Source organism: Monodelphis domestica, chromosome 3 (genome assembly GCF_027887165.1).
Source record: "Monodelphis domestica isolate mMonDom1 chromosome 3, mMonDom1.pri, whole genome shotgun sequence".
In the NCBI taxonomy this organism is placed as follows: domain Eukaryota; kingdom Metazoa; phylum Chordata; class Mammalia; order Didelphimorphia; family Didelphidae; genus Monodelphis; species Monodelphis domestica.
In genome coordinates this window covers 18188394-18212781 of record NC_077229.1, presented here as the reverse complement: position 1 = coordinate 18212781, position 24388 = coordinate 18188394, and the positions used below count along the sequence as shown (strand labels likewise).

The following is a 24388-nucleotide window of genomic DNA, read 5'->3' as shown; positions in this document are numbered from 1 at the left end:
GTGTGGATAGAGAGAAGTGATCCTATGTCAGAGATATTATGAAGGTAGAAATGACAAAAACTTGACATCTGATTGGTTATGAGGAATGAAGGAGAATGAAGAGTCCAGGATGGTACTAAGATTGTAAAACTGGATGACAGGAAGGATGGTGGTGCCCTCAGAGAAGTTAGTAGGAAGGGAACAGGATTTGGGAGAAAAGATAATGTGGTTTGCTTTAGATTTTGGACATCTCTTCTAATCACTGAATTTTGGGGTTTAGAAGGTGTCAATGAGAAGATTTTGACCAATCCAGACCAGGCGAGAATCTTTGTTATAAAATATCTAACAAGATTTGCTTGAAGATATCCATTCATTTATGGGGAGCTCTTCCAAGGCAGTCCATTTCTCTTTGGTGAATAAACTAGTAAGTTTTTCTTGACATCAAGTGTAAATTTGCCTCTCTGTAGTGCACCCTTTTTCTCTTGGCTCTGACCTCTCTGCCATGCATAACAAGAATAACTCCTCTTCCACACAACAGGGTTTCAAATCTTTACAGATGGCTATACTATACCCAGTGAATCCTCCCTCCCTCCCTCCCTTCCTTCCTTCCTTCCTTCCTTCCTTCCTTCCTTCCTTCCTTCCTTCCTTCCTTCCTTCCTTCCTTCCTTCCTTCCTTCCTTCCTTCCTTCCTTCCTTCCTTCCTTCCTCCCTTCCTCCCTTCTTCCCTTCCTCCCTTCCTTCCTCCCTCCCTCCCTTCCTTCCTTCCTTCCTTCCTTCCTTCCTTCCTTCCTTCCTTCCTTCCTTCCTTCCTTCCTTCCTTCCTTCCTTCCTTCCTTCCTTCCTTCCTTCCTTCCTTCCTTCCTTCCTTCCTTCCTTCCTTCCTTCCTTCCTTCCTTCCTTCCTTCCCTTTTATGAAGACTGAAAGAGCAAGAAAAGTGATAACATTACTACATGTTATAATGATTCATCCCCTGTAAGAAAGAATTAAAAAAAAAAGAAAGCCAATCATTACAACCAATCCATAAGCTAAGTTTGAAGGTATTCTGTATCCATAGATTCCTGCTTCTGCAGAGAAGGAATGGAGATGATTGTTTTCTCTCTTCTTAGGGACAAAACTTGGTCCCATTGTTCAATTTTCTTTCTCTTTCGATTTCTACCACTGGATTCATTTTGTATCATTCTTCCCCTGTTCTGTGGATTTCACTCAGGGTGAGCCCATATAAGTCTTCACAGAATTTGAGAAGTGGAAGAGATTTTAATAGCTATCTAGTCTAACTCCTATATGAAATTCATTTGCATTATTGCACACCCCACAAATGATCATCCAGTCTTTGCTTGAACACCTCCGGTGATAGGCAGCTCATCATCCATGGAGGCAGCCTATTCCACTTGGGATTCACTCTAATTGTTAAGAAGTTTTAAAAAATTATCACTATTATTTGAATATTTTGTTTTCTTTTTATATTTGCATATACATATTGTTATTTTATTTTTCCCAATGACATGTAAATATTTTAACATTTTAAAAAATTGAGTCCCAAATTCTCTCTCCCTCCTTCTTCTCTCACTCCCTGAGACAGCAAGCAATTTGACATAGGTTATACATGTACACTGATGCAAAAGATATTTCTACATTAGTTATGTTGTGAAAAAACCCACAGATCAAACAAACAGAAACAAGAAAAATAAAGTCTAAAGAAGTATGCTTTTATCTGCATTAAGACTCCATCAGTTCTTTCTCTGAAGGCAGATGGTATTTTTCATCTTGAGTCTTTCAGAATTATCTTGGATCATTGTATTGCTTAGAACAGCTAAGTCATTTACAATGGATTACTGTACAAAAATGCTATTACTATGTATAATGTTCTCCTGGTTCTGCTCATTTAATATTGCGTCAACTCATGTAAGTCTTTCCAGGTTTTTCTGAGAGTGTCTTGTTTGTTGTCAGCACAATATTATTCCATCACAATCATATACCACAACTTGTTCAGCTGTTCCCCTTTTGATGGGTATCTTCTCAATTTCTTCAATTCTTTGCCACCACAAAAAGGTCTGCTAGAAATATTTCTGAATATATATGCCTTTTTCCTTTTCTGTTTTTTTTTTTTATCTCTTTGGGACATAGACCTAGTAGTGGTATTACTGGCTCAAAGAGTATGTAGATTTTTGTAGTCTTTTGGGCAAAGTCTCAAATTGCTTTCTAGAATGGTGGAATCAGTTCACAACTCCCTCAACAGTGCATTAATGTTTCATTTCCCCCACATCCCCTCCAACACTTGCCATTTTTATTTTCTGTAATAACAGCCAATCTGATAGGTGTGGGGTGGTACCTCAGAGTTGGTTTAAATTGCATTTCTCTAATCAATAATGATTTAGAGCATTTTTTTCCATATGGCTGAAATAGCTTCAGTTTTTTTTACCTGAAAACTGCTTGTTCATATCCTTTGACCATTTATCAATTGGGGAATCATTTGCATTCTTATATACTTGACTCAGTTCTCTAAACATTTGAGAAATGAAGTTTTTACCAGAGAAACTTGCTGTAAATTTTTTCACAGTCATTATTACCAACTGTATATTTCCCTCCATCCTATTTTCCCATTTATCCTACTCTCTTTCCTTTCACCCTGTCCATCCTCAAAAGTGTTTTGCTTCTGACCACACATTCCCCCCCAATCCACCCTCTTTTCTATCAGTTCCCCCTTCTATTATCCCATTTCATCTAGTTTCCTGTAGGATAAGATAGGATATACCCAAGTGAGTGTGTATGTTATTCCTTCTTTGAGTCAATTCCAATGAGAGTAAGGTTTAAGTGTCCCCCATCACTTCCTCATATTTCCTTCTACTTTAAAACCTCCTTTATGTGAGATAATTTTTTATCTCATTATGCCTCTCTCTTCCACCTTTCCTTAGCATATTCCTCTTTCTCACTCATTAAATTTTTTAGATATCATTCCACCATATTCGACTCACACCCATGCCCTTTGTTCATGTATATTCTTTCTAATTGCTCCAACAATGATAAAGTTCTTAGGAGTCACAAGTATCATCTTCCTATGTGGGAATATATACAATTTAACCTTATTGAATCCCTTATGATTTCTCTTTTCTCTTTACCTTTTTATGCCGCTCTTGAGTCTTGTATTTAAAAGTAAAATTTTTCCTATTCAACTCTATTTTTTTTCCAATCAGGAATGAATGCTTGAAAATCCTTTCTTTCATTGAATATCCATTTTATCCCCTGAAGGATTATACTTGGGTAAATGATTCTTGGTTGTAATCCTAGCTCATTTCCCCTCTAGAATATCATATTATAAGCCTACTTATTTTTTAATGTAGAAGCTATTAAATCTTGGGTAATCTTAACTGTGCTTCCATGATGTTTGAATTGTCTATTTTTGGTTACTTGTAATATTTTCTCCTTGACCTGGGAAGTAATTAGTGTATCCTTTCAATTTCCATTTCCACCCCCCTCCCTTGGCTGTAGAAAAACAGGATTGTTTTCCTTGATAATTTCTTGAAAGATGATGTCTAGGCTCTTTTAAAATTTTTGTTTTTTAGTTAGTTCACTAATTCCTCAATTCTCTCCTCAAATCATTTCCCCAGGTGCGTTGTTTTTCCAAGGAGATATTTTATGGTTTCTTCTTTTTAAAAATTCTTTTGATATTGTTTTATTGTTTCTTGATATCTCACAAAGTCATTAGCTTCCATTTGTCCAATTCTAATTTTTAAGAAATTTGTTTCTTCAGTGAACTTTTGTACCCACTTTTCCATTTGGCCAATTCAACTTTCTTTAAAGTTAATTTTTTTCAATTACATATATTTTTAATAATCGCTCTTTTTACTTCAGGATTTCTAATTTGGTGCTTAGTAGGACATTAACAATTTTGTTCTTTTTCTATTTTTTTTTTAGTTTCTTGCACAAGCTGATTATGCTTTTTTAAGAAGTTCTTTTCTACAGTGGATTTTTGTGTCTCTTTAACTATTTGGCCAATTCTGTTTGTCATTTTCTTAATGTTTGTGTGTGTGTGTGTGTGTGTGTGTGTGTGTGTGTGTGTGTGTGCTTCCTTTACCAAATTGTTGACAATTTTCCCCACGATTTTCTTGCATTGTTCTTATATCTTTCCCAAATTTCCCCTCTACTTCTATATTATTTAAAAACTCTTTCTGAGTTTTTCTAGAAATCCTTATGAAGGCAGAGATCAACTCACATTTTTCTTTGAGGCTTTGAATGTAGTGATTTTGATTTTGTTGTCTTCTCCTGAGCTTGTGTTTTAATCTCTGTCATCATAGCAACTTTATATGGTAGGGTGTTTTTTGTTTGTTTGTTTATTTTCTCAGCCTATTTCTTGGCTTTTAACTTAAAAATTGTTAAAGTTGGGCTCTGCTCATGGAGCAGAGTGGGCATTGTTTCAAGTTCTAGTTTTTTTATGCAGCTGTTTTCAGAGTTATTTCTGGGGGGTTGTAAACAGTCAATTCTCCTAAGATGGTATGATCTAGGGAGAGATGTGTTTAATATTCTCCTGGCCTGTACTCTGATCTGTGAGGGGTCACAAGTATTCTTTACTTTGGAACTGTGACCATGGTCCCTTCCTCCAGTTGTGATGGTAGTGATGCCTCTCACCCTGGGACTGTGACCTAGATCTGTGCAGAACCCTGAACTGAGTGCCAGCAAGTGGTCCTCAATAATCTTCTGACCAATTGTCTGATACCCTTACTGTCTGTGGGTTGAGAGCTCTGAAAGCTGCTACTACGGATCCATTTGTTCTGAAGGCTTGTTCTTGGTTTTCTCAGGCACTGCCTGGGCTGGACGGCACTCCACTCTCTCATTGATGTGACAAACCTTTTAGGCTAACCTTATAGATTAATTTGGGCCAGAAAATTGTTTCACTTCATCCTTTTGTGGGTTACAGCACTCGAATTCATTTTGAGGTATTATATTAAAGCTGTTTGAAGGGGAATTTGGGAGAACTTAGGTGTGTACCTGCCTTTTCTCTTTCATCTTGGCTCTCCCACTTCCACGAGTTTTTCCTTATATCAAGCCTAAATTATTCTCTTTGTAACTTCTACTAACTAATCACCAAAGCATTTATACAGTGCCTGCTATGTGCTAGGCACTGTCATAATTGGTTTATAAATATTATTTCATTTGATCCTCACAATAACTCTGAAGGAGATGCTATTTTATTCACATTTAAAGAAGAAAAATCTCAGGCAAACAGAGGTTAAAAGACATACTCAGGCACATAATCAGTGTTTGAGGCTGGATTTGAACTCAAGCCTTCCTGACTACAGGGTCAGTACTCTGGGTACTGTGATACTACTTTTGCCCCTGAGGTCAAGAAAAACAAGTCTATTTTCTAATCCACAAGACAGCCTTTCATATATTTGAAGAAAATAGCAAACCATTCCAGAATTTTTGCCAAGAAAATCCCCCAAAGGGGTGACAACAGAAAAAGAATTGATAAGAAGCATTCACAGAAGATGTTAAAGTTTGCTAAGGTTAAGGTCTACTTTACTAATAGTACCTCATTTGGTTTTCACTACAACCTTTGGAGCAAGGTGCTATTATTATTCCCATTTTACACTGAAGAAATATGGACAGACAGGTTAAATGACTTGCCCACAGTCACACAGATTGTATCTGCGACAGATTTGAACTCACATCTTTCTGATTTTAGACCCAGTGCTCTATCCACTGTGCTATCTACCTGATATTATCAAGGGACTTAGTTTGTTGTTATGCTCCTTGGACCAGAGAAAGATCCCAACTGGCTCTCCTAGCTCTTGTTCCCAGGATCTTCCAAGATGTGACATCCTCTAAGCTTCCTCCCAGCTCTGACATACCCTCTTCTAAGGCTCTTTGAGCCCCAACATTCCCTGCTCTGTAGAGAGATATCCATAAACAAATAATGAAATTCAATAAAACATTTAGAAGCACCTGTTCTCGTCTCCCATCTGGTCCTTTATTTAATAATGCCCACATTATTTAGACATTGGATTAGATTCTTGGTTGATCTTCCTGCTTCCTTCTGTGAGATTTCTTCTGTGTTTACACTCCTTCCTTTCTATTATTTGCTTTACTTATAACAATGGGGTAAGAATAGTACCTAACATTTATATATCATCCTTTGGTTTTTCAAAGTATTTCCAACATATTCCTCTCATTTTTCTTTAGGCCCTCCTCCAAATGTCCTCTACGGTGTCCCAGTTCTTCATCTTTCGGCCTCACTCCAGTCCTGGAATTCCCCCACTAAAATTCTTCCCCCCATCTCCCTCTGATTGGGCAGCTTCTACCAGAGGCCCCATGTTAGGTCTCATTCTTCTTCAGCCTATACTCCTCTACCACAGCACTTCCCCCTTTCTTGATGTCCCTCCCCACCAAATGTAGCCTCCTGATGGGAGTTGTCTCTTGATTTATATTTGTATTCTCTGTGTACACAGCGATGATGCCTAACATGTAGGAAGCATTTAATAAAGACTTACGCAATGAGTGACTATATGATCTCCTTTGAACCTCAGAATAATTTTATGAGATGAGTGGCATGGATATTATTCTCCCCATTTTTCAGATGAGCATAGGGAGTCTCAGAGGAGAGATGACTTGCTCAAGGTCAAACATCCTTGAAGTCCCAGAAGTGAGATTCCAACCTAAGTCTGTTTGGGCTACAAGTGGCATCTCGTCTACAAAATTCCTCAACCCTGAGTTCACAAAGGACTTCTTTTATCTCACTCCTTCTCTGCTCGAGAAGCTTCAATTACTCCTTACTACCTTCTAAGATGAAGTTCAGTCTCCTTAATCTGGCCTCTGTAGCTCTACAAAATCTGGTCCCAACCTATCTTTCCAGCCTTATCTCCTCGATGTGCACCCTCTATTCCTGGCAGATAGGTCTCCACACTGTCCCCTGGACATGATATTCTTCTCACCCCAGAGTGACATCATCTGTGCTAGATGGATAAAGATGTTTTAAAGGTTGACACTGTGCCAGACAATGTACTAAGACTGGGGATACATATTAAAGCCAGAAAGATAGTTCTTGCCTTCAGGGAGCTTTTATTCTAATGGGGGAAAGAAAATGTGTAATGAAGATCCTGGAAGCTGGGGAGAGAGGAAGGAGGAGAAAGTGGTTAACTTCTTAGAAATGGGGTTCTAGGAGGAGAGTGCTAGTTTCTGGGAGAATTGAGATGGTTGAAGTCACGTTGGGGAGAATGCAGGAAGTGTTATGGAGGCCGGGCTGAAGGGACCTCAGCCACCATCTAGTCCAATCCCTATGGGAAAAAGAATTCCCTCCCTTCTCTTGAACATTTCTGAAGAAGAGGGCAGCTCATCACTGCTGGAGACAGCACAGTAGAGCCCATTACATCCTGGAAAACTTTAATTGTTTGTTAGGAGGTTTATTTCCCTCAATAACAAGCTGAAATCATCCATCACTTCCCTCTATTATTCCTGGGTCTTTGCTTTGGGGTCAAACAGGTGACTAATTTTCTTTCCACAAGACTTGGAAAAGGGAAGAAGGAGGGAGATGGGATATTCTGAGCAAAGCCACACACATAGGAAAGAGCAGGGCATGTTTGAGGGCCAGGAAGTAGGTTCTCCGTGAGAAGATGAGACTAGAGAGATGGGTTGGGACCAGAATTGTTAGGATCACAAATGCCAGTTTAAGAAATGCTTGTCAAATTCTTGAAGGCTGCTCCCATGTCTTTCCCATTAAGCACCCAGAATCTTCTCTCTCTCAACTCCCATTCCTTCAACAAATCCTCCTATGGTATGAACCAAAAAAAAGAGGAGGAAATAAAGTTTCGCTCTTCTGAGCATAGCACTTTATTAGGCAAGACATCCCAATTGCCTAAACAATTAGGACCAGTCCTCTTCCTCAATTTAGGGCTGGACAGGGGAAATACATGGGAGATAGAGTTATTAAAATAATCAAATAAGACCAATTAACTAAAAGGAAATGATACATTATGTAATCTGGTTTCGAATTAGATGAATGATTAGACTTTCCACACTGGGAGGGCAAAGAGTGAACAGGTGGAATGCCCTGAATTCAAGAAGCAGAGGAGTCTCACTCCACCCAAGTGTCTGCAAACAATAAAAGGAACATGGAAACAATAACTGATTGATCACAGACTATGGGGCCAGTGTTCAAATAAGACATATGGGTTGTTAGAGATGTACAATTGCAAGAAAATTACTTGCATTCATCTTAGAATCTGACTGTGTTTTGTGGTCAACATAACCTAGGTCCTTGGTTAAGGGTCTTTAAACAGCAGGTACAAGTGGTCCAGTTTCCCAACTTGGCAGGGCTGGGTTCAAACAATGCAATAAGGTTTTCTTCTAACTCCCACAATTGAATACAGTTTTCTTACAAGACAGAAGTTGGACTAGACCCATACTTGAAAAGAAAGGGAACAAGAATTGAGTCACAAGATGGAGTCCAGGTGGTTCCCTTGATTGCCTCAATTCCCTTGATCACTTGCTGTGCTGATCCCCTCAGTCCCCTCCATTTCCCTCAGACCCAAAGTTCTGATTGCCCTTTCTGGACACTCTCCGGCTTTTCAAAGACCTTCCCAAGTTGTGTTGCCCAGAATGGAACATAATAGTCCTATTATGATCTACCCTGTCATCTCTCTTCTCTGTTCCTGGGATAGGTGCTTCTCCACAAAGCCCCAAAGCACAGTAGCTTTTTTTGGTAAGGGTATATATTGGGATGCAGCATCATACAGTTGACTCCTGTAGAGCCAGCTAAGCCATATTTTAGCCCTCTAAAACCCTATGTATTTTTCAGTGAAGGTCTAACCAGACCTCCTCCAGCTCATCCTTGGGAAATTGAGTTTGTAACCCGAATGTAAGACTTGACATTGATTTTGAGGATATTTCATCTTCTTTAGTTTGGACCAATGTTCTGTCTGGTCAAAAAGTCTTTGTGGATCCTGATTCTGACATTCAGTGTGCTGGCCAACCCTCCCAGTTTGGTGTCATCAGCTAATTTGATAATCAGGTTATTTATTATTGCTAGAGTGCTGGACTTGGAGTGAGGAAGACCTGAGTTCAAATCTAGATCTGCAAACTTAATTGTATGACTGAGAAATTCACTTAATGAATCTCTATGTACTTCAGTTTCTTCACCTGTAAAATGGAGATTACACTAGCATTTCCCTTTCAAGGTTGTCATGAGGATCAATGAGGTTATGTTTGTAAAGTAAAGTAAAGGGGCTCTAAAATGATACCTTTTTATTTTATTTATGCCCTTATCCAAATCAACAATTTTCTTCTTGCCTTTCTAAGTTCTACTCATCTTTCCAGGCATAGGACATGTCCTATCTGCTTCACAAAGTCTTTGCCAACCATGGCAACCCTTACCAATCTTCCCTCTTTCTATGGCATTCAATGTGTCCTACTTACTTTTGCAATTAATTTAATGTGAATTGACCCTGACCTCTTTCTAGATTTCTAGATTCTTTCTATATTTTCCACGGTTCCCTTAGTCTTAACTTGTTAATCAATCAAAAAGCATTTAGTAAATGCCTATTATGCTCTGTGCTAGATGCTAGTAATGAGGACAATGAATGGAACAATTCAAGGAACTTCACCCTCTAATGGGAAAGACAATAAATAAACATATCCAGCGAATAAAGGGAGAATGTATCTGGATAAGCTCAACGTAAAATATCAGGTAGTTTTGGAGGGAAAGAATTAGTATTTGGGTGCATTAGACAAGTCAACAAAGCACTTATTAAGCACCTTCTGGAAACCAGGGACTCCTAAGCACTGGGGATACAAAGAGGCAAAAGACAAGCCTTGCCCTCAAGGATGTTAGAGTCATGGAAGGTTTCACATAGAAGGTAGTTCTTCAGCTGTATGGGATGGAGGAAAGGAGGGCATGGCTTCCAGGCATGTGGGATGGCCAAGGCAAGGCACAGAGATGGGAGATGGAGTGTGGTGTGTGAGGAACAGGAAGAAGAACTGTTTGCTTGGGTGCCAGAGTGTCAGAATTGGAGCAAGTCCACTCTCTTGTCCTGTCTCAATCTGCTTCTCCCCTTTATTGCCTTCTTTCTGTTCCTGGTACCCAAGAGAGAGACTTGCCTCTCTTTCTTATTTCTTCTCCCCTCTGCTCCCCTCATTCAACCTGCCACCAAGTGCTATTCTTTCTGCATCTGCTGCATCTTCCCAATCCATCCTCTTCTCCTGGCTTCCACAGTTCCATCACCTAAGGAGCTTATCACCTCTCTCCTATAGAATTATACCAGCCTCTCCCATCCAGTCTACCCTACATGTTGAAACCAGGTTAATCCATTGGTTGCACAGATCATTTCACCAAAAGCAATCACTTAAGACTCTGGCTGATTTTGTTGGAGGATCTCAAGGACCTGCCATTTTGTCAGTATGGGTGCTCCATTCACTCTATTCCCTAGATTAGGATATAACTTCTGAGAAGTCCCTTGGGGGCAAGGGCTGGTGGGAAATTCATCATCCCAATGCCAATCTGGTGACTTGTCCTTAGACAGACATATGGAGTTTCTTGTTGAGCTTCCCATTGCTTATAAAGTGTGAATTTGCTGGAAGAAATCTAATTCCATTCACATCAATAACCACTGCATTTTCCTGGGCAAGTGTTTGAAAAGCTCCCATCCTGAGGTATCCAAATTTTCCCTGCTTTCATTGTTAATGGTCAACATTTTTTAAAGAAGTATTACCTCATTTGATTCTCACAGCAATTCTGTGATGTAGGTGTTATCATTATCATCCCTATTTTGCAGTTGAGAAAACTGAGGCTCAGCAAGGTTACATGACCTATCCAGAGTCATGTGGCTAGTTAGTGACAGAGGCAGGACTTGAACTCATATCTCTTTATTCCAATCTAATTGGAACCCACTGTGCTTCCCAAATTTGTTTCTATAATTTTTCTCCATGGATACATTACTTTTACTCCACTGGGTTAAAACAAAATAAGTCTAGTCCCTCTATGAAGTGAGAAGCCTTTGGATGCTTAAAGACATACATTTAATTTCTATCCAGAGCTCCAAGTTCCTCCAGGCCTATGGTGGTGAACCTATGGCATGCTTTCCAGAGGAGACACTCAGAGCTCTTTCTTGAGGACACATACGCCACTGTCCCAGTCCAGAGTTCACCAGAGTTTGTTACTGGAAAGGCAAAGGGATGTGGGCCAGGCTATTCCTCCCTCTTTGCCTGAGGACATTTCTCACATCACCCACCCCTCTAAAAGGTGTGACATAACTGCTCTAGACTAAATATCCCTTGACCTGGCATTCAAGGCCTTCCAAGGGCTGATTCTGCACTACCTCTTCAGTCTCGTATAAGGGAGAGAACATATTTTCTGTTCTTAGTTATATCCTTAGTATTTAAACAATAAATATTGATTTTAGGTGCCTACTATATTCCAGGTTTTATGCTAAGTATTGGGGAAACAAAAAGAAACTTTTCTAAAGTTGCTCATAGTGCCTGGCACAGATTAGAAATTTAAATATTAAAAAAAAAACCCCTTACCTTCTGTCTTATTATCAGTTCTTGGGCAGAAGAACAGCAAGGGCTGGGAAATTGGGATTTAGTGACTTGCCCAGGGTTGGAAGGGTCTCAGTTCAGATTTGAACCGAGGTCTTCCTGACTCTAGGCCTGGCACTCTATCCACTGTGACACCTAGCTATCCCTCAATAAATACTTATTGAGGGAGAAATAAAGTACAATGAAATTTGTTGAGGCCCAGTTGTGAGTAGAATCTAGTGTTCTATACTAGGTGTGACAAGGAAATCACTTTAAAAGACTGATACATATTAATTTAAGGTCGCCAAGGAATTCAGCTATGTAATTCCTAAATGAAAATTCAAGTCAGCAGTCAACCTTTTATGGAGTTTAATTACAAACAGGAGAAAGGTATTAGAGATAGAGAGAGGGAGAGAGAGAGAGAGAGAAAGAAAAGGGAGAGAAGGGAATAGGGCTTAAATACCCCTTCTGTTTAGGCTGGGCCAAAAGGCCCAAGCCCTTAGATAGCTGAGGCAGAGAAAAGAGATCAGTCCCTATCACTCACGTGACCAAAATGGAGAAACAGTCTCAGGGGCCTCCACCTTCAGCTTTCTTCAGAGCAAACTTCTCAAAGCACCACCTCTCAGAGCAAAAACCTCTCCAACCAACCCCCCCTCAGTCCTCAGCCCCCTCTATCTTTAAGGAAACCATCCAAGTTTCCTCCCCTCAGTTCTCACATCTACCAATCACTGTCCATGTCTTCCCTGTGCCAATGGTGGCTCTACCTTAACCCAGGACCGCCCAGATGTCTGTGGCTTTGCACATGTCTGTTGAAGGTCATATTCTCAAATAATTAAATTTTGATCTATGCTGCAGCCCTTCCTAAATCCTGTTAGGACTGAGTGGGAGTTGTATTTTCCAAGACCTGGTTCTGTCATTCCAAGTATCTCTATTGTATCAATTCTAAAATCAATCATGACTCAAAGAACTTCCTGTTCTATGCTTAAGCATAGGTCAAAGCCCTTTCCATTGTTTAGCAAAAGGTTTCTGTCCTAAAGTAATCTTAAGAAGGGAGGAGGAGGAACCTCCCATGCCAATGGGGTTCACATTCCAATAGAGTTCCCACTATCAATAGGAAATTTTTCAAGTATGAAATTTCCCAATGGTGAAATTTCCAACATTTATAAGTCTAAGAAATTTTAAGGTTTACATAGGGAAGCATGTCATTTAGCTACCTTTAGAGAGCTTACTGTCTAATAAGTTGACAGATCTCTTGCCAAACTGTGAGACTTGCTGTTCTCTGAACCAAGAATGACTCCCCTTCTCCCCAAGACTTCATATGTTGAATCTAAACCAAGGCTTCTCCCTGAATACATTTGGATACCTGCCCTGCTATGTTCAGATCTCACCTCTACCTTTATCTATAGCCTAGGAACTCAGTAGCTGACATCCTGTTTAAAAATGGAAATTGGGCAAGTGGAAGCTAATGATTCCTTAATACTTCAAGAAACAACAAAACAAAGTAAAAAGATGAAACAACAGAAGAAATGTGAAATATATCTTTGGAAAAAACATCTTACCTAGAAAATAGATTGAGGAGAGATAATTTAAGGATTATTGATGTCGGGACAGTTAGGTGACTCACTGGTTAGGGAATAGTACCTGGAGATGGGAGGTTCTGGGTTCAAATTTTCCTTCAAACACTTCCTAGTTGTGTAACCCTGGGACAGTTACTTAATCCCAATTGCCTAGTTTTTCTGTCTTGGAAATGATGCTTAGTATCAATTCTAAGACAGAAGGTAAGAGTTTTTAAAAAAAGAATTATTGTTCTCTCTGAAAGTCATGATTAAAAAAAGAGCCTCAACATCATATTTTAAGAAATTATCAAGCAGCTAGAAAGAAGCAATTCAAATAGCATGGAATCACAATCAGTATAACACAAGATATAGAACCTTCCACATTAAAGAAGAAGAGTGCTTGGAATATGATATTTTAGAAGGCAAAGGAGCTAGGATTACAATCAATAATAACCTACCTAGCAAAACTAAGTGTAATTCTTCAGGTGAAAAAATTAGTATTTAATGAAATAAAGAACTTTCAAGCATTCCTGATGAAGATATCAGAATCAAATAGAAAATCTGACTTAAAAAAGACTCAAGAGAAGCCCAAAAAAGTAAACATAAGAGAGTAATAATGAAAGACTCAATAAAGTTAGATTGCTTATATTCATATATGGGAAAATGACATATTTAACGCCTAAGAATTTTATTATTATTAGGGCAATTAGAAGGAGTCTGTATAGACTGAGGGCACAAGTGTGAGTCAATTATGTTGGGATGACATAAAAAAATGTAGGGATGAGGAAGAGGGAAGTCCTGAGAGAAAGGGGAAATGAGAAGTAAAATGGGGTAAAATTTTTCACAAAAAAGAAGCTTACAAGATCATAGTGGAAGGGGAAAAGAGGGAGGAGTGTTGAGCAATGCTTGAGTCTGTCTCATCATATTTGGTTCAAAGAGGGAAGAATACACACACACACAGGTGGATATAGAAATCTATCTTATCCCAATAAGGAAATAGGAAAGAAAGATGATAAGAACCATGGAGAGGATTGTAAGGGGGAGGGTGGATTGGGGGAGGCAGTGGTCAGAAGCAAGACAGACCCTTGAGGAGGGGCAGGATAAAAAGAGAAAATGATAAACTGAGCAAAATGGGATGAGAGATTCATAATTTAGTGTTCATAATTGTGAATGTAAATGGGATGAGCTAACCCACAGAATGGAAGCAGATGATAGAATAGATTGGAAATCAGAATCTAACAATATGTTGTGTACAAGAGACACACTTGAGACAGAAAGACACACACTGCGTTGAAATGAAGGGCTAGAGCAGAGGCTATTTCAGCTGAACTGAAGAGGGCAGGGATGGCAATCATGATCTCAGACAAAGTAAAAGCAAAATTAGACCTTATCGAAAGAAATAATCAGGGATTCTACATTTTGTTAAGAGGTAACATAGACAAGGAAATAGTATCAACATTTTTCACAGAAAGTTTCTTTGATAAAGGCCTCATTTCTCAAATATAAAGGGAGCTGAGAAAAATTTACAAAAAATAAGAGCCATTCTCTAGTTGATAATAAAAGGCAGTAATGAATGGGCAGTGTTCAGTAGAAGAAATTAAAGTCATCTATTATCATATGAAAAATGCTTGAAAACACTACTGATTAGAGAAAGGTGAATTAAAACCACTCAGGTCCCACTCCAGATCAATAAGAAATGACAGATGCTGGAGGGGATGAGGAAAAATAGTAACATTTAATGAACTGTTGGTGGAGAAGTGAAGTGGTCCAACCATTCCAGAGAACAATCTTGATGTCCTTTGAACTACCACTACCCAAACTGGGTCTTGTCCCAAAGAATGAAAGAAAAAGGAAAAAGACTTACATGTACAAAAATATTTAGAGCAACTCTTCATGGTGGCAGAGAAATGGAAATTGAGGAGATGCTCATCTATTGAGGACTGGATGAACTAGTTGTAGCATATGAATGATGATATTGCTGTAAGAAATGATGAAGGGAGTAATTTCAGGAAAAAAGACAAGATACACATGAATGGATGCAAAATAAAGTGAGAAGAACCAGGATATCATTGTGCATAGTAATAACAATGATCAACTATGAAGGACTTGCTTTTCTGATCAATACAATGATCTAAGACAATTCCAGAAGACTCAGGATGAAAAAATGCTCTCCATCTCCAGAGAGAGACCTGATAAAATCTGTGTGCAAATTGGAGTATAATTTTCTTTCTTTCCTCCCTTCCTCCCTTCCTCCCTCCCTTCCTCCCTCTCTTTCTTTCTTTCTTTCTTTCTTTCTTTCTTTCTTTCTTTCTTTCTTTCTTTCTTTCTTTCTTTCTTTCTTTCTTTCTTTCTTTCTTTCTTTCTTTCTTTCTTTCTTTCTTTCTTTCTATCTTTCTGTCTTTCTGTCTTTCTTTCTTTCTTTCTTTCTTTCTTTCTCTCTTTCTCTCTTTCTCTCTTTCTCTCTTTCTCTCTTTCTCTCTTTCTCTCTCTCTCTCTCTCTCTCTCTCTCTCTCTCTCTCTCTCTTCGATGTATAATACAGAAATATGTCTTGCAAAATTTTACATGTATAACTGATATTATATTTGCCTTCTCAGACGGTGGGAGAGGAATGAGAGGGAGGGAGAGGACCTGGAACCCAAAATGTAAAGAAAAAAGATGTTAAAAACTATGATGATGTGGAATCAGAAACACCTGAACTCAACCCCTGTCTTGGACACTTACTCATTGTGTGAACCTGGACAAGCCACTTCAACTGCCTGCAAAATGAAGATAATGAAAATAACTTACCTTGAAGTGTTGTGAGGATCAAAAGAGATAATATTTGTAAAATGTGCTTAGGGCCATGCGTGGCCCATAAAAGATGCTATATGTAAGTGCTTATTCTCTCCTTTTCCTCACCTGTAAAATGGGGATAATAGTACCTGCTTCTCAAGGTCATTGTGAGAATTTAGTGAGATCCTATTTGTAAAGTATTCTGGAAACTTTAAGACACTATGTAAATGCTAAGCTATAAATACTTCATTATTATTATATATAGTTATATGCATATCTTACATGCATGTATTTACTACATTATATATTATATATAATATACTATATATAAAATAGTTTAAGATTATATAAAAATAAATATATATTTAAGATTAATGATGCATTTTATAAATACTATTTAATTCGATTTTTACAACAACCCAGTGAGGTAGCTGTTATTCTTATCCTTATTTTACAGATTAGGAAACTGAGGCAGACAGGTGATGTGATTTGCCCAAGGTTACCTAGCTGGTAAAAGTATCTGATGCAGTTTGAACTCAGGTTTTCTTGACACGGAGGCTGCTCTCCTGATTTCCTCCGGGAGCTTCTTGCAGTTCATGGTGCACGTGACTGGGGGAGGGCAAACCAGGTATCCAGCAGCAGAGTCCGCGGTTGGGCCTGGCTCCCTGGCTGCCAGATAGGATGTTCTCTCCTTTCCCCACTGTACCGGTTCCCACGTGTTAAAGGGACTCGCTCAGTCACACAGGTAGCAAGTGGCAGAGTTCAGGTTTCTACCCAGATCCACACACGCCAAACCGAGTGTTCTTCCCACCAGGCTCTTCTGTGCTTTTTTACAGACGAGGCAACTGAGGCCCAGAGAGGGTCACCAGCATGCTCAGGGCCACTCAGTACACTGCTGAAGACCTAGCATGGGTCTCCGGGATTCGCCTGGTCAGGGGTCCAGCGTCAGGAGTGCTCACAGTTCCCAAGCTCAGGCTCCCTAAGGTCCGGCGGGCACCCTCTCCTCTCTTGTCCCGGGCCGCCGGGCTCCTCCCCTCACCCGGCCCGATACCTGCCCGGCCCCTGCCCTGCCCTGCCCCAGTCCAGCCTCCGCCTTTCCCGGGATCCCAGGAGCCGGCACTCCCCTCCCCCTGGATCCACCCCGAATCTTTGCCCGAGGGACGTGCGCCCAGGAAGGCCCCTCTCGTCACCCCCGACCCAGCGGGGCCCTCCCTCCCTCCCTCAGCGGCCCTGCCCTCCACGCCTCCTCTGCTCTTCCCTCGCCTACCGGGCTGTTCATTAACCCAGAACACGGGCGCTATAAGGAGGCCAGCAGCTGGCCCGGGAGGGCACAAGACGTTCCGTCTGTGGGTTGGGGCCGGCCTGCTGCGGATAGGACAGAGAGGGAGCCGCCGCCTCCGCTGCCACCATGGACCTCACCCCGAGCACCATTGCCCCGTCTGGGACCCCCGCACCAATCCTTCCATCGGATCGCATCAAGAATGCTGCGGACATCTCAGTCATTGTCATCTACTTCGTGGTGGTTATGGCCGTGGGGCTGTGGGTACGTGGGGGACCTGGGCCAGGGGAAGGACGGGAGAGCAGAGTTAAGGGCGTGACCGTGAGACCTAGGATAAGTCCTTCACCCTCCTGAGCCTCAACTTTTCCATCTGTAAAATGAGGGATCTGGACTAGACGGACTAATTCCCCCCAGTTTCCTCCCAGCTCCGACGTTCAATGCTTTCTGTTCCAAGAAGCCTCCCAGGCTTGAGATGCTGTTTCCTAAAGAGCGGATCTGACCGCTTCAGCTTGGGAAGGCTGGAAGAATGGGTAGGGGTGCGCAGGGAGGGGCTGGGGGAGCCAGAAAGTCCAGGAAGATCCGGAGGAGGAGGGAGGAAGAAAGCACGCAAGTGCGGGGGAGTTCTGGGTAGAGAGTTGGGCTACTTGGGGAGGGAAGGGGAGACCAGCTTGAGCGACTGAGAATGGCTCTGAGGCAGGAGTGGAGGCAGGGGCTGAGTCTGCATCAGAAGAGCCCCAAGGGCGCTTGAACACAGGCTTAGGCGGCTGGGAATGGGGAGGGAGAGCCCAGGGAAGGTCCTGGAGAAAGAGCCACCTAGCAGGCATCATGGGAGGGGCTGGGAATGGTGGTGGGGAAAGAGATGGCAGGAGAGCTCAGCGAAGCAGAGAGCAGGGCATGGAGTCCATAAGGGGGCTGGGGAGCTCTGGAGAGAGTGAGGGGCTGGGCACACGAGCCAGGGAAGGCAGGGACGGTGCTGGGGAGGGGCATGACTCAAGGTGCCCAGGAATAGCTTGCTAGTGGCACGGAGCAGGGTCAGGCTAGAGCTGGGAGGCCACATTCCCCAAAGTGCCAGGTGTCCCACATGCACCTTCGGTGCCCAGTGCATCCCATTGAGAGGCAGGATGCCCAGGGGCCTGGGGCTACAGAAGGGGCCAAGATTGCTTGGCTGCTTGGCTGCCCTCACACTGGCAAATTTTTCCAGGCTAGGAGGGAGGCACTCCTGGGACATGGTACCTAACCAGAGAAACTTGTTCTCATGGCACACCCAGGGGACTGAGGAAGGGGGTGGCTTAGCCAGCAAACTTCCCAAGTGTGCTGCATGTGGTTGTGAAAAGGCACTGACTGAGGAGGCAGTGGCTCCCTTGCCTAACTCTGGGTGGCTCGGAAGATGAAGAAATGAAGGAAGCACTGAGGACCCCTTCCCAGGAATCAGTGCCAACATGGAATTACTTTCTCAGGAATGGTCCAGATCAGACAGGGCTATGGCTCTGACCAGCCAGGGTCTTAGAATCATCCCAGGCTCATTGACAAAATGGTAGAGACCCTGGAGGCCACCAAGTCGGACCCCTCACTTTATAGATGGGGAAACCAAGGCAGGTCACACAATGTAGTATCTGACTCCTATTCTAGATCATGCTTAGCTCCACTTAACAGCTGAGAGAGAGCAGGGAGGTCACCTAGAGTGGGAGTAGCAGAGCCAGGAGCAGAGGACCCAGGTCCCTTGGTTCCCAGCTCTGGAGCTCATGGCCCCCAGGACATGGAGCTGTCTCTAGGTCCAGTTGGAGGCAAAGCCAGCCAGTTCACTGACAGGAATGTCTCCTAGTCTGCAATCTAGCCCATGAATGGACCTTCACCCCTATCCCTGGTGGTGTTTCCCCATGAGCCAAGCCTTCTGATGCACTCTGCTAATCTCTTGTCCTTTCCTTAGCTCATCGGTGAGGTGTTTCCACTTCTCCACTGCCTCTGAGGCTTTCCCCTTTCAGATATTCATGCCTCATTAATAGCCATTTAGCCCAAGAGCCACCATTTGGGCTTTGATTGCCGCTCATAGGTGGTGTTCTCTAGCTAGCCTGCTGCCGCCTTGATTTATGGCGCCAGATGGTCTTCTTCGGTTCCCTTTCTTCTTCATGCTTGGAGAATGCCAAGAATGAACAGCCCTCTGGAGAGCATCAGCCAGATGCTATCTCACTACCTCCCCGAGGAGCACCCAGACCTGCTGCCCCTTGAACTGGCCAGCCTCTTCCCTGTCCCCTGCCATCCATCCATTAGCCTTTTTGCTGCTGTTTCTCTCACACCATTCTGTGCCCAACAGCCCCTCAGTGCCTGGTTCTGTTTGTTCCCACGCTGTCAGCGTCCTCTTTTTAGTCCTTTGTAGCCATTTCACCAAACCTCCCCCGACCTTCCTCCTGGTGAGTTTTGTAGATTGTAGATTGAGAGCTGGGAGTTACCTTCAAGGCCAGCCAGTCCTTTCCACCCACTCCCTCATTTTCAAGGAAGGAAACTGAGGCCAGACAAGCAGTATGGAGTATTACATAGAAAGCGGGATTTATTTGGGTGGAGGAAGATCTGAGTTCAGATCTCACCTCTAACAAGAGCTGAGTCTCTCTGGCTAAATCACTTTTTGGGGTCACTACTACCATCTGTAAGATGAGCAGGCTGTGGAGTAGATGGCCTCAGGGGTCCTTTATGGACCTAAACCTAAGCTCCTGTGAGCTTAGGGGAAGTTAGCTGTCTGAGGTCACAGAAGTAGAGGTGGGATTTGAACCCAGGTCTCTGGCTCCATAATACTGCTTCTCCGTCCCTTTGGAAGGCATGAGTGTCATAGAGTAATCATGTTAGAAAAGAGACAGACATTTCTAAAATGCATACTATGTGCTTGACATTCTGCTCAGGAGCTCTCTAAACACTTTCTCATTTTATTGTCACAACAACCCTGGGAGGTAGGTGCTATGACTATTTCTGCTTTACAACTGAAGAAAGCGAGGCAGACAGAGGTTAAATAACTTGTTTAGGGTCATACATCTAGAAAGGGTCCAAGACCAGATTTGAACTCAGGTCTTCCTGACTCTAAATCCTGTGCTCTATCCACTGAACCATCATGCTGCCTTTGAATGTAAAGGACTTAAGAGTCACCAGATGTTAGAATCACAGAAAATTGGAGCTGGGAAGGTCCTAAGAGATCATTTCATTCCTTTCAATGAGCATTTTACAGGGGAGGAAACTGAAGCCCAGGGAGAGTAAGTGACTTATTTCCTCTAGGTTACATAGGTAGTGAGTATCAGTGGGGACATGGTTCACATGATTCATTATTCAGAGCTGGAATGGACCTTAGAGGTTGCTGAGTCCTACCAGTCCATTCTGCAGAGAAGAAAAACTGAGGACCAGGGAGGATAGGGAAGTTAGCCAAGGTTACCTAAGCAGACAGTAGTAGAGCCAGGTTTGGAACCCTGGTGTCCTGATTTTAGTTCCAGTGCTCCCTTGACTGACTATCAGGAGGATACATCTGGCATTGGTGGGAAGGTTAGATTAGAGAGAGGAGGGCCAGAGGGCCAATCAGTTTGGAAGCTTCATTACAATGCATGGAGTAGCAGGTAATGGACTGAACTGTTGACAGGGTTGAGGTAGCCCTGGGGATAGAGGAGAGAAAGTAGATGTAGCAGTGACTGGGCATAGTTGGAAATACTGGTTGGGAGCTTGGGAGAATGGCCAGGTCTGGGCAGAGAGAGCTGATAGTCTATGCATGAGGGAATAGGGAGAAGGCTGTCAATGGAGAGAGTAATCGTCTTCCTACTATGCTCACAGGGGTTGTTGTGAAGATCAAGGGGGAGCTAGACAAAAGGATGTTTTGGAAGTCTGCAGTCTCACCAATGTGGCTGTGCTGTCCACATCAGCTTAGCTTGTCTTGACTTTCATCCACTGACTCCCATAAATTCATCCCATAGAATTACTGGACAAGAAGAGCCCAGCTTGGCTCTCTTTCTACCACTTGTCATGGTCCCTGCAGAAATGGAACGGTCTCCCTATAGAGCCAATAGTCATCTTGCATTTCTCTTTGTTCTGTGGTTTGTTGTGTACAAATTATTTATTGCCTCCTGGTGAGGAGCCCCTCTGTGCTTGGCACTGCTAGATGCTGGACAGCGAACACAGTTGTCTGTACCTGAAGCTTTCCTAACTTGATAGGACCTTTCCTTGTACTCCACTGGTATAGCCTTTGAAGGTCTTGTTTGACCTCTAAACATGAGGGATCAGAGTAGGATTTTCTGGGAGGTAGCAATGAGGTGGGGTACAATATGGGATGGGAAAGAGGAATTCTTTTTAATTTTTCTTTATTTTATTTCAGTAATAAATTTACACATAAGTATTCTAAAGTTACATGATTCATATTGTCTCCCACCCTCTTCCCTCCCCCCTCTTGGAGCTGACAAGCAATTCCACTGGGTAATACATGTATTATCACTCAAAATGCATTTCCATATTATTCATTTTTATAAGAGATTAATCTTAAAAACCAAAGGAGGTGGCTAACATTCTTTGTCATAAGTCCCTCAGAATTGTCCTGGATCATTGTATTGCTATTAAGAGCAAAGTCTATCACATTTGATCATTCCACAATGTTTCAGTTACTTTGTACAATGTTCTCCTGGTTCTACTTATTTCACTCTGCATCAGTTCTTTCCAGTTCTTTCTCAAATCTCCAGTTCATCATTCCTTATGCCACAATAGTATTCCATCACTGTCATATACTATAATTTGTTCAACCACTCCCCAATTGGGGGACATCCCCTCAGGGAAAGAGGCATTCTTTCTGTGTATCTCATTGGATTCTTTAGAGTACCTGTTAACCTTCTGATCCTGTCCTTCCAGGCCATGTTTTCAACTAATCGTGGGACAGTTGGAGGCTTCTTCCTGGCGGGCCGGAGTATGGTGTGGTGGCCGGTGAGTGTGGACCATGAGAGATGGTCCTTTATTTAAAATTATAATTTCCTTTTGGAGGCTGGTCTCTGTTTAACCTGCTACTCTCTTCTAAAGAATCCATCTGATTGTTGCCTGTGTGGGCTTTCTTGCCCTTTGGACCTGGCTCTGTTGGGCATATCTGGATCAAAGCCTATGGGCACCTTTCCCATCCATAGGTGATCACAGAACTGTAGGACTTATCATTCTAAAAAGTTTGATTGATACATCTGTTTTTACATCTCTCTCATTTCTAAGCCATCCCTTTCTCTCTAGCTAGAAAGCTATTGTTGCTAACAAAGATAATAAGAAAAACATGGCTCAGCAAAATCAAGAGACACTTTTGACAACAGCAACATTCCACATCCAAATTAACATCTCTTCACCCCTAGTTCTATAATAAAAGAATAAACTGCATTTTCTCATCTCTTCTCTAAAAGCAGTTCATAGCATTCAGTTTTGTCTTTTTATTTATGTTGTTGCAATTGTCATGTAGAATGCATTCTTGGTTCTGCTTGTTTATTCTTCATCAGTTCATGGAAGTCTTCTGATTCTTTTCTGTTTTCCTCTTATTCACTACTACTCTAATGTGAATATTTCATTTCATTCATGTGCCATAACAATTCCCCAATAAATTTATTCCTAAAATTTATAGCTCTTTGATATCACAAAAAGTTCTGACATGAGCATTTTGGTGTATATGGCTTTCTTTAAAAAAAATAGATGGTATTGAACAAAATCCTTCCAACAAATGAACATTTCTATGTAAGTGTAAAACCATAAATTACTAATCTTGTCTTTTAAAAAGTATATAATAAATCTATCATATTGTTTTTGAATCTGTCCTGCTTATCTATGTTTCCTTCTGAATTTCCTTCTGTTCTTTTCTATGTGTTAAAAAGTGTTCCAAAGGTTGCCTTTCTCCTCTGAGGGTAACACTATTGCTATTTCTCCCTTCTCCTAAATCTCTTATAAAAAAGAAAAGCAAAATCATTGTAACCAATAAGCCAAATCAAGGGGAAAAATACACACATTGGCCATGTTCAAAATGTATTTCTCGTTGTGCATCTTGGGTTCATTTTCTCTTTGACAGAATCTGGGTAGTATATTTCTGTTTTTTTAAACCCCTTTTTAAACACTGGGGGCGATAAGGACATTGGGCTGGTTGCCCACCAAGTCCCTTCTTTTCTTGACATTCAGTGGTTCTGGGGATGGGCACTTGAGTCCCATTCATACAATGTTGGGGACCTGAGTGGGTCCTGATGCTTGTGCAGAAGGATATCAGATCCCCGGAGCCCCAGGCTATACCCACTTGCTCAGCTGGTTTAACCATTCTGATGGCTGAGTCTGTGAAAACAAATTAAAAGATTGTCCCTGATTTCTAGACTGACTTCCTCTTCCTCCTCCTCCCAGCTAGGAGGTAAGTACATGTAGGTAGTGATTTTGGGTCTGGAAAGGGTTTTACATACATTATCTTGTTTGATCCCCTTAGTAAATGCCACCATTCTCCCCATTTTATGGGCAAGGAAACTGAAATAATAAGCAACAATCTTAGCTCACATTTCATTAGCACGGTAAGGTTGCAGGCTCTTGACATATATGTTCTCTTTGTAGTCTCACAACGACCCAGTGCCATGATCATCTCCATTTTACAGATGAGGAAACAGAGTTGGAGACAGGATTAGGGTCTTGCTAAGAGTCTCCTTGATCCCCAGTCCATGCCTTCTAGCTAACTCAACTCAAAAAGGTTAAAAGAGTTTCCCAGGGTCACATCGATACAGAGGCTTCTCTATCATGGATTGTACAAGACCAAAACTCTGGAGCTGGAAGTGCAGTGGCCATCTGGTTTGACCCCTTCATTTTATATATGAGGAAACTGAGGCCCAGGGAAGTCATAGGATCACTGGCTTGGAAGCTATTTCATCCAATTCAATTTTTGTAGTTAAGGAAACTGAGGCTCAGGGAGATCCTAGGTTTATAGATCTCAGGTAGAATGAGATGTCAAAGGCCATTTAGTACAACTCCCTCATTTTACCAAAGTGGAAACTGAAGCCAAGGGAGGTCATGGGATTATAGATCAACAGGCAGAGATGGGACCTCAGAATTAATCTAGTCCCACTTCCTTTATTTTACAAATAAAAAACCTGAGGTTTATAGAAAACAGAGGCAGGACATGAATCTTATTTCTATGACTCTGAATCCATCACCTTTTCCATGATCTCACATTGAGATATGGTTGAACTGGTTGTTAGTGTGATTTGGGGAAATTCATAATTTTGTGAGTTTTATCTAGGTCTTTGTTTTTTTATACATTGGAGACATTTCTCAGTATTCCCTTCTCTGAATTC

At 41.7% G+C, this 24388-nt stretch overlaps 1 protein-coding gene across 1 annotated transcript in view; it reads left to right on the top strand.

The window, feature by feature from the left end:
- The window catches only part of LOC100028951 (sodium/glucose cotransporter 1), a 192107-nt gene that overhangs the window by 99602 nt on the left and 68117 nt on the right, over positions 1–24388 (top strand). The window contains exons 2-3 of the mRNA XM_001378810.4: positions 16648–17354; positions 21954–22025. Coding sequence (XP_001378847.1) covers positions 17220–17354; positions 21954–22025 — 207 coding nt within the window. The 5' untranslated portion in view covers positions 16648–17219. The remainder of the gene's footprint in view (positions 1–16647; positions 17355–21953; positions 22026–24388) is intronic.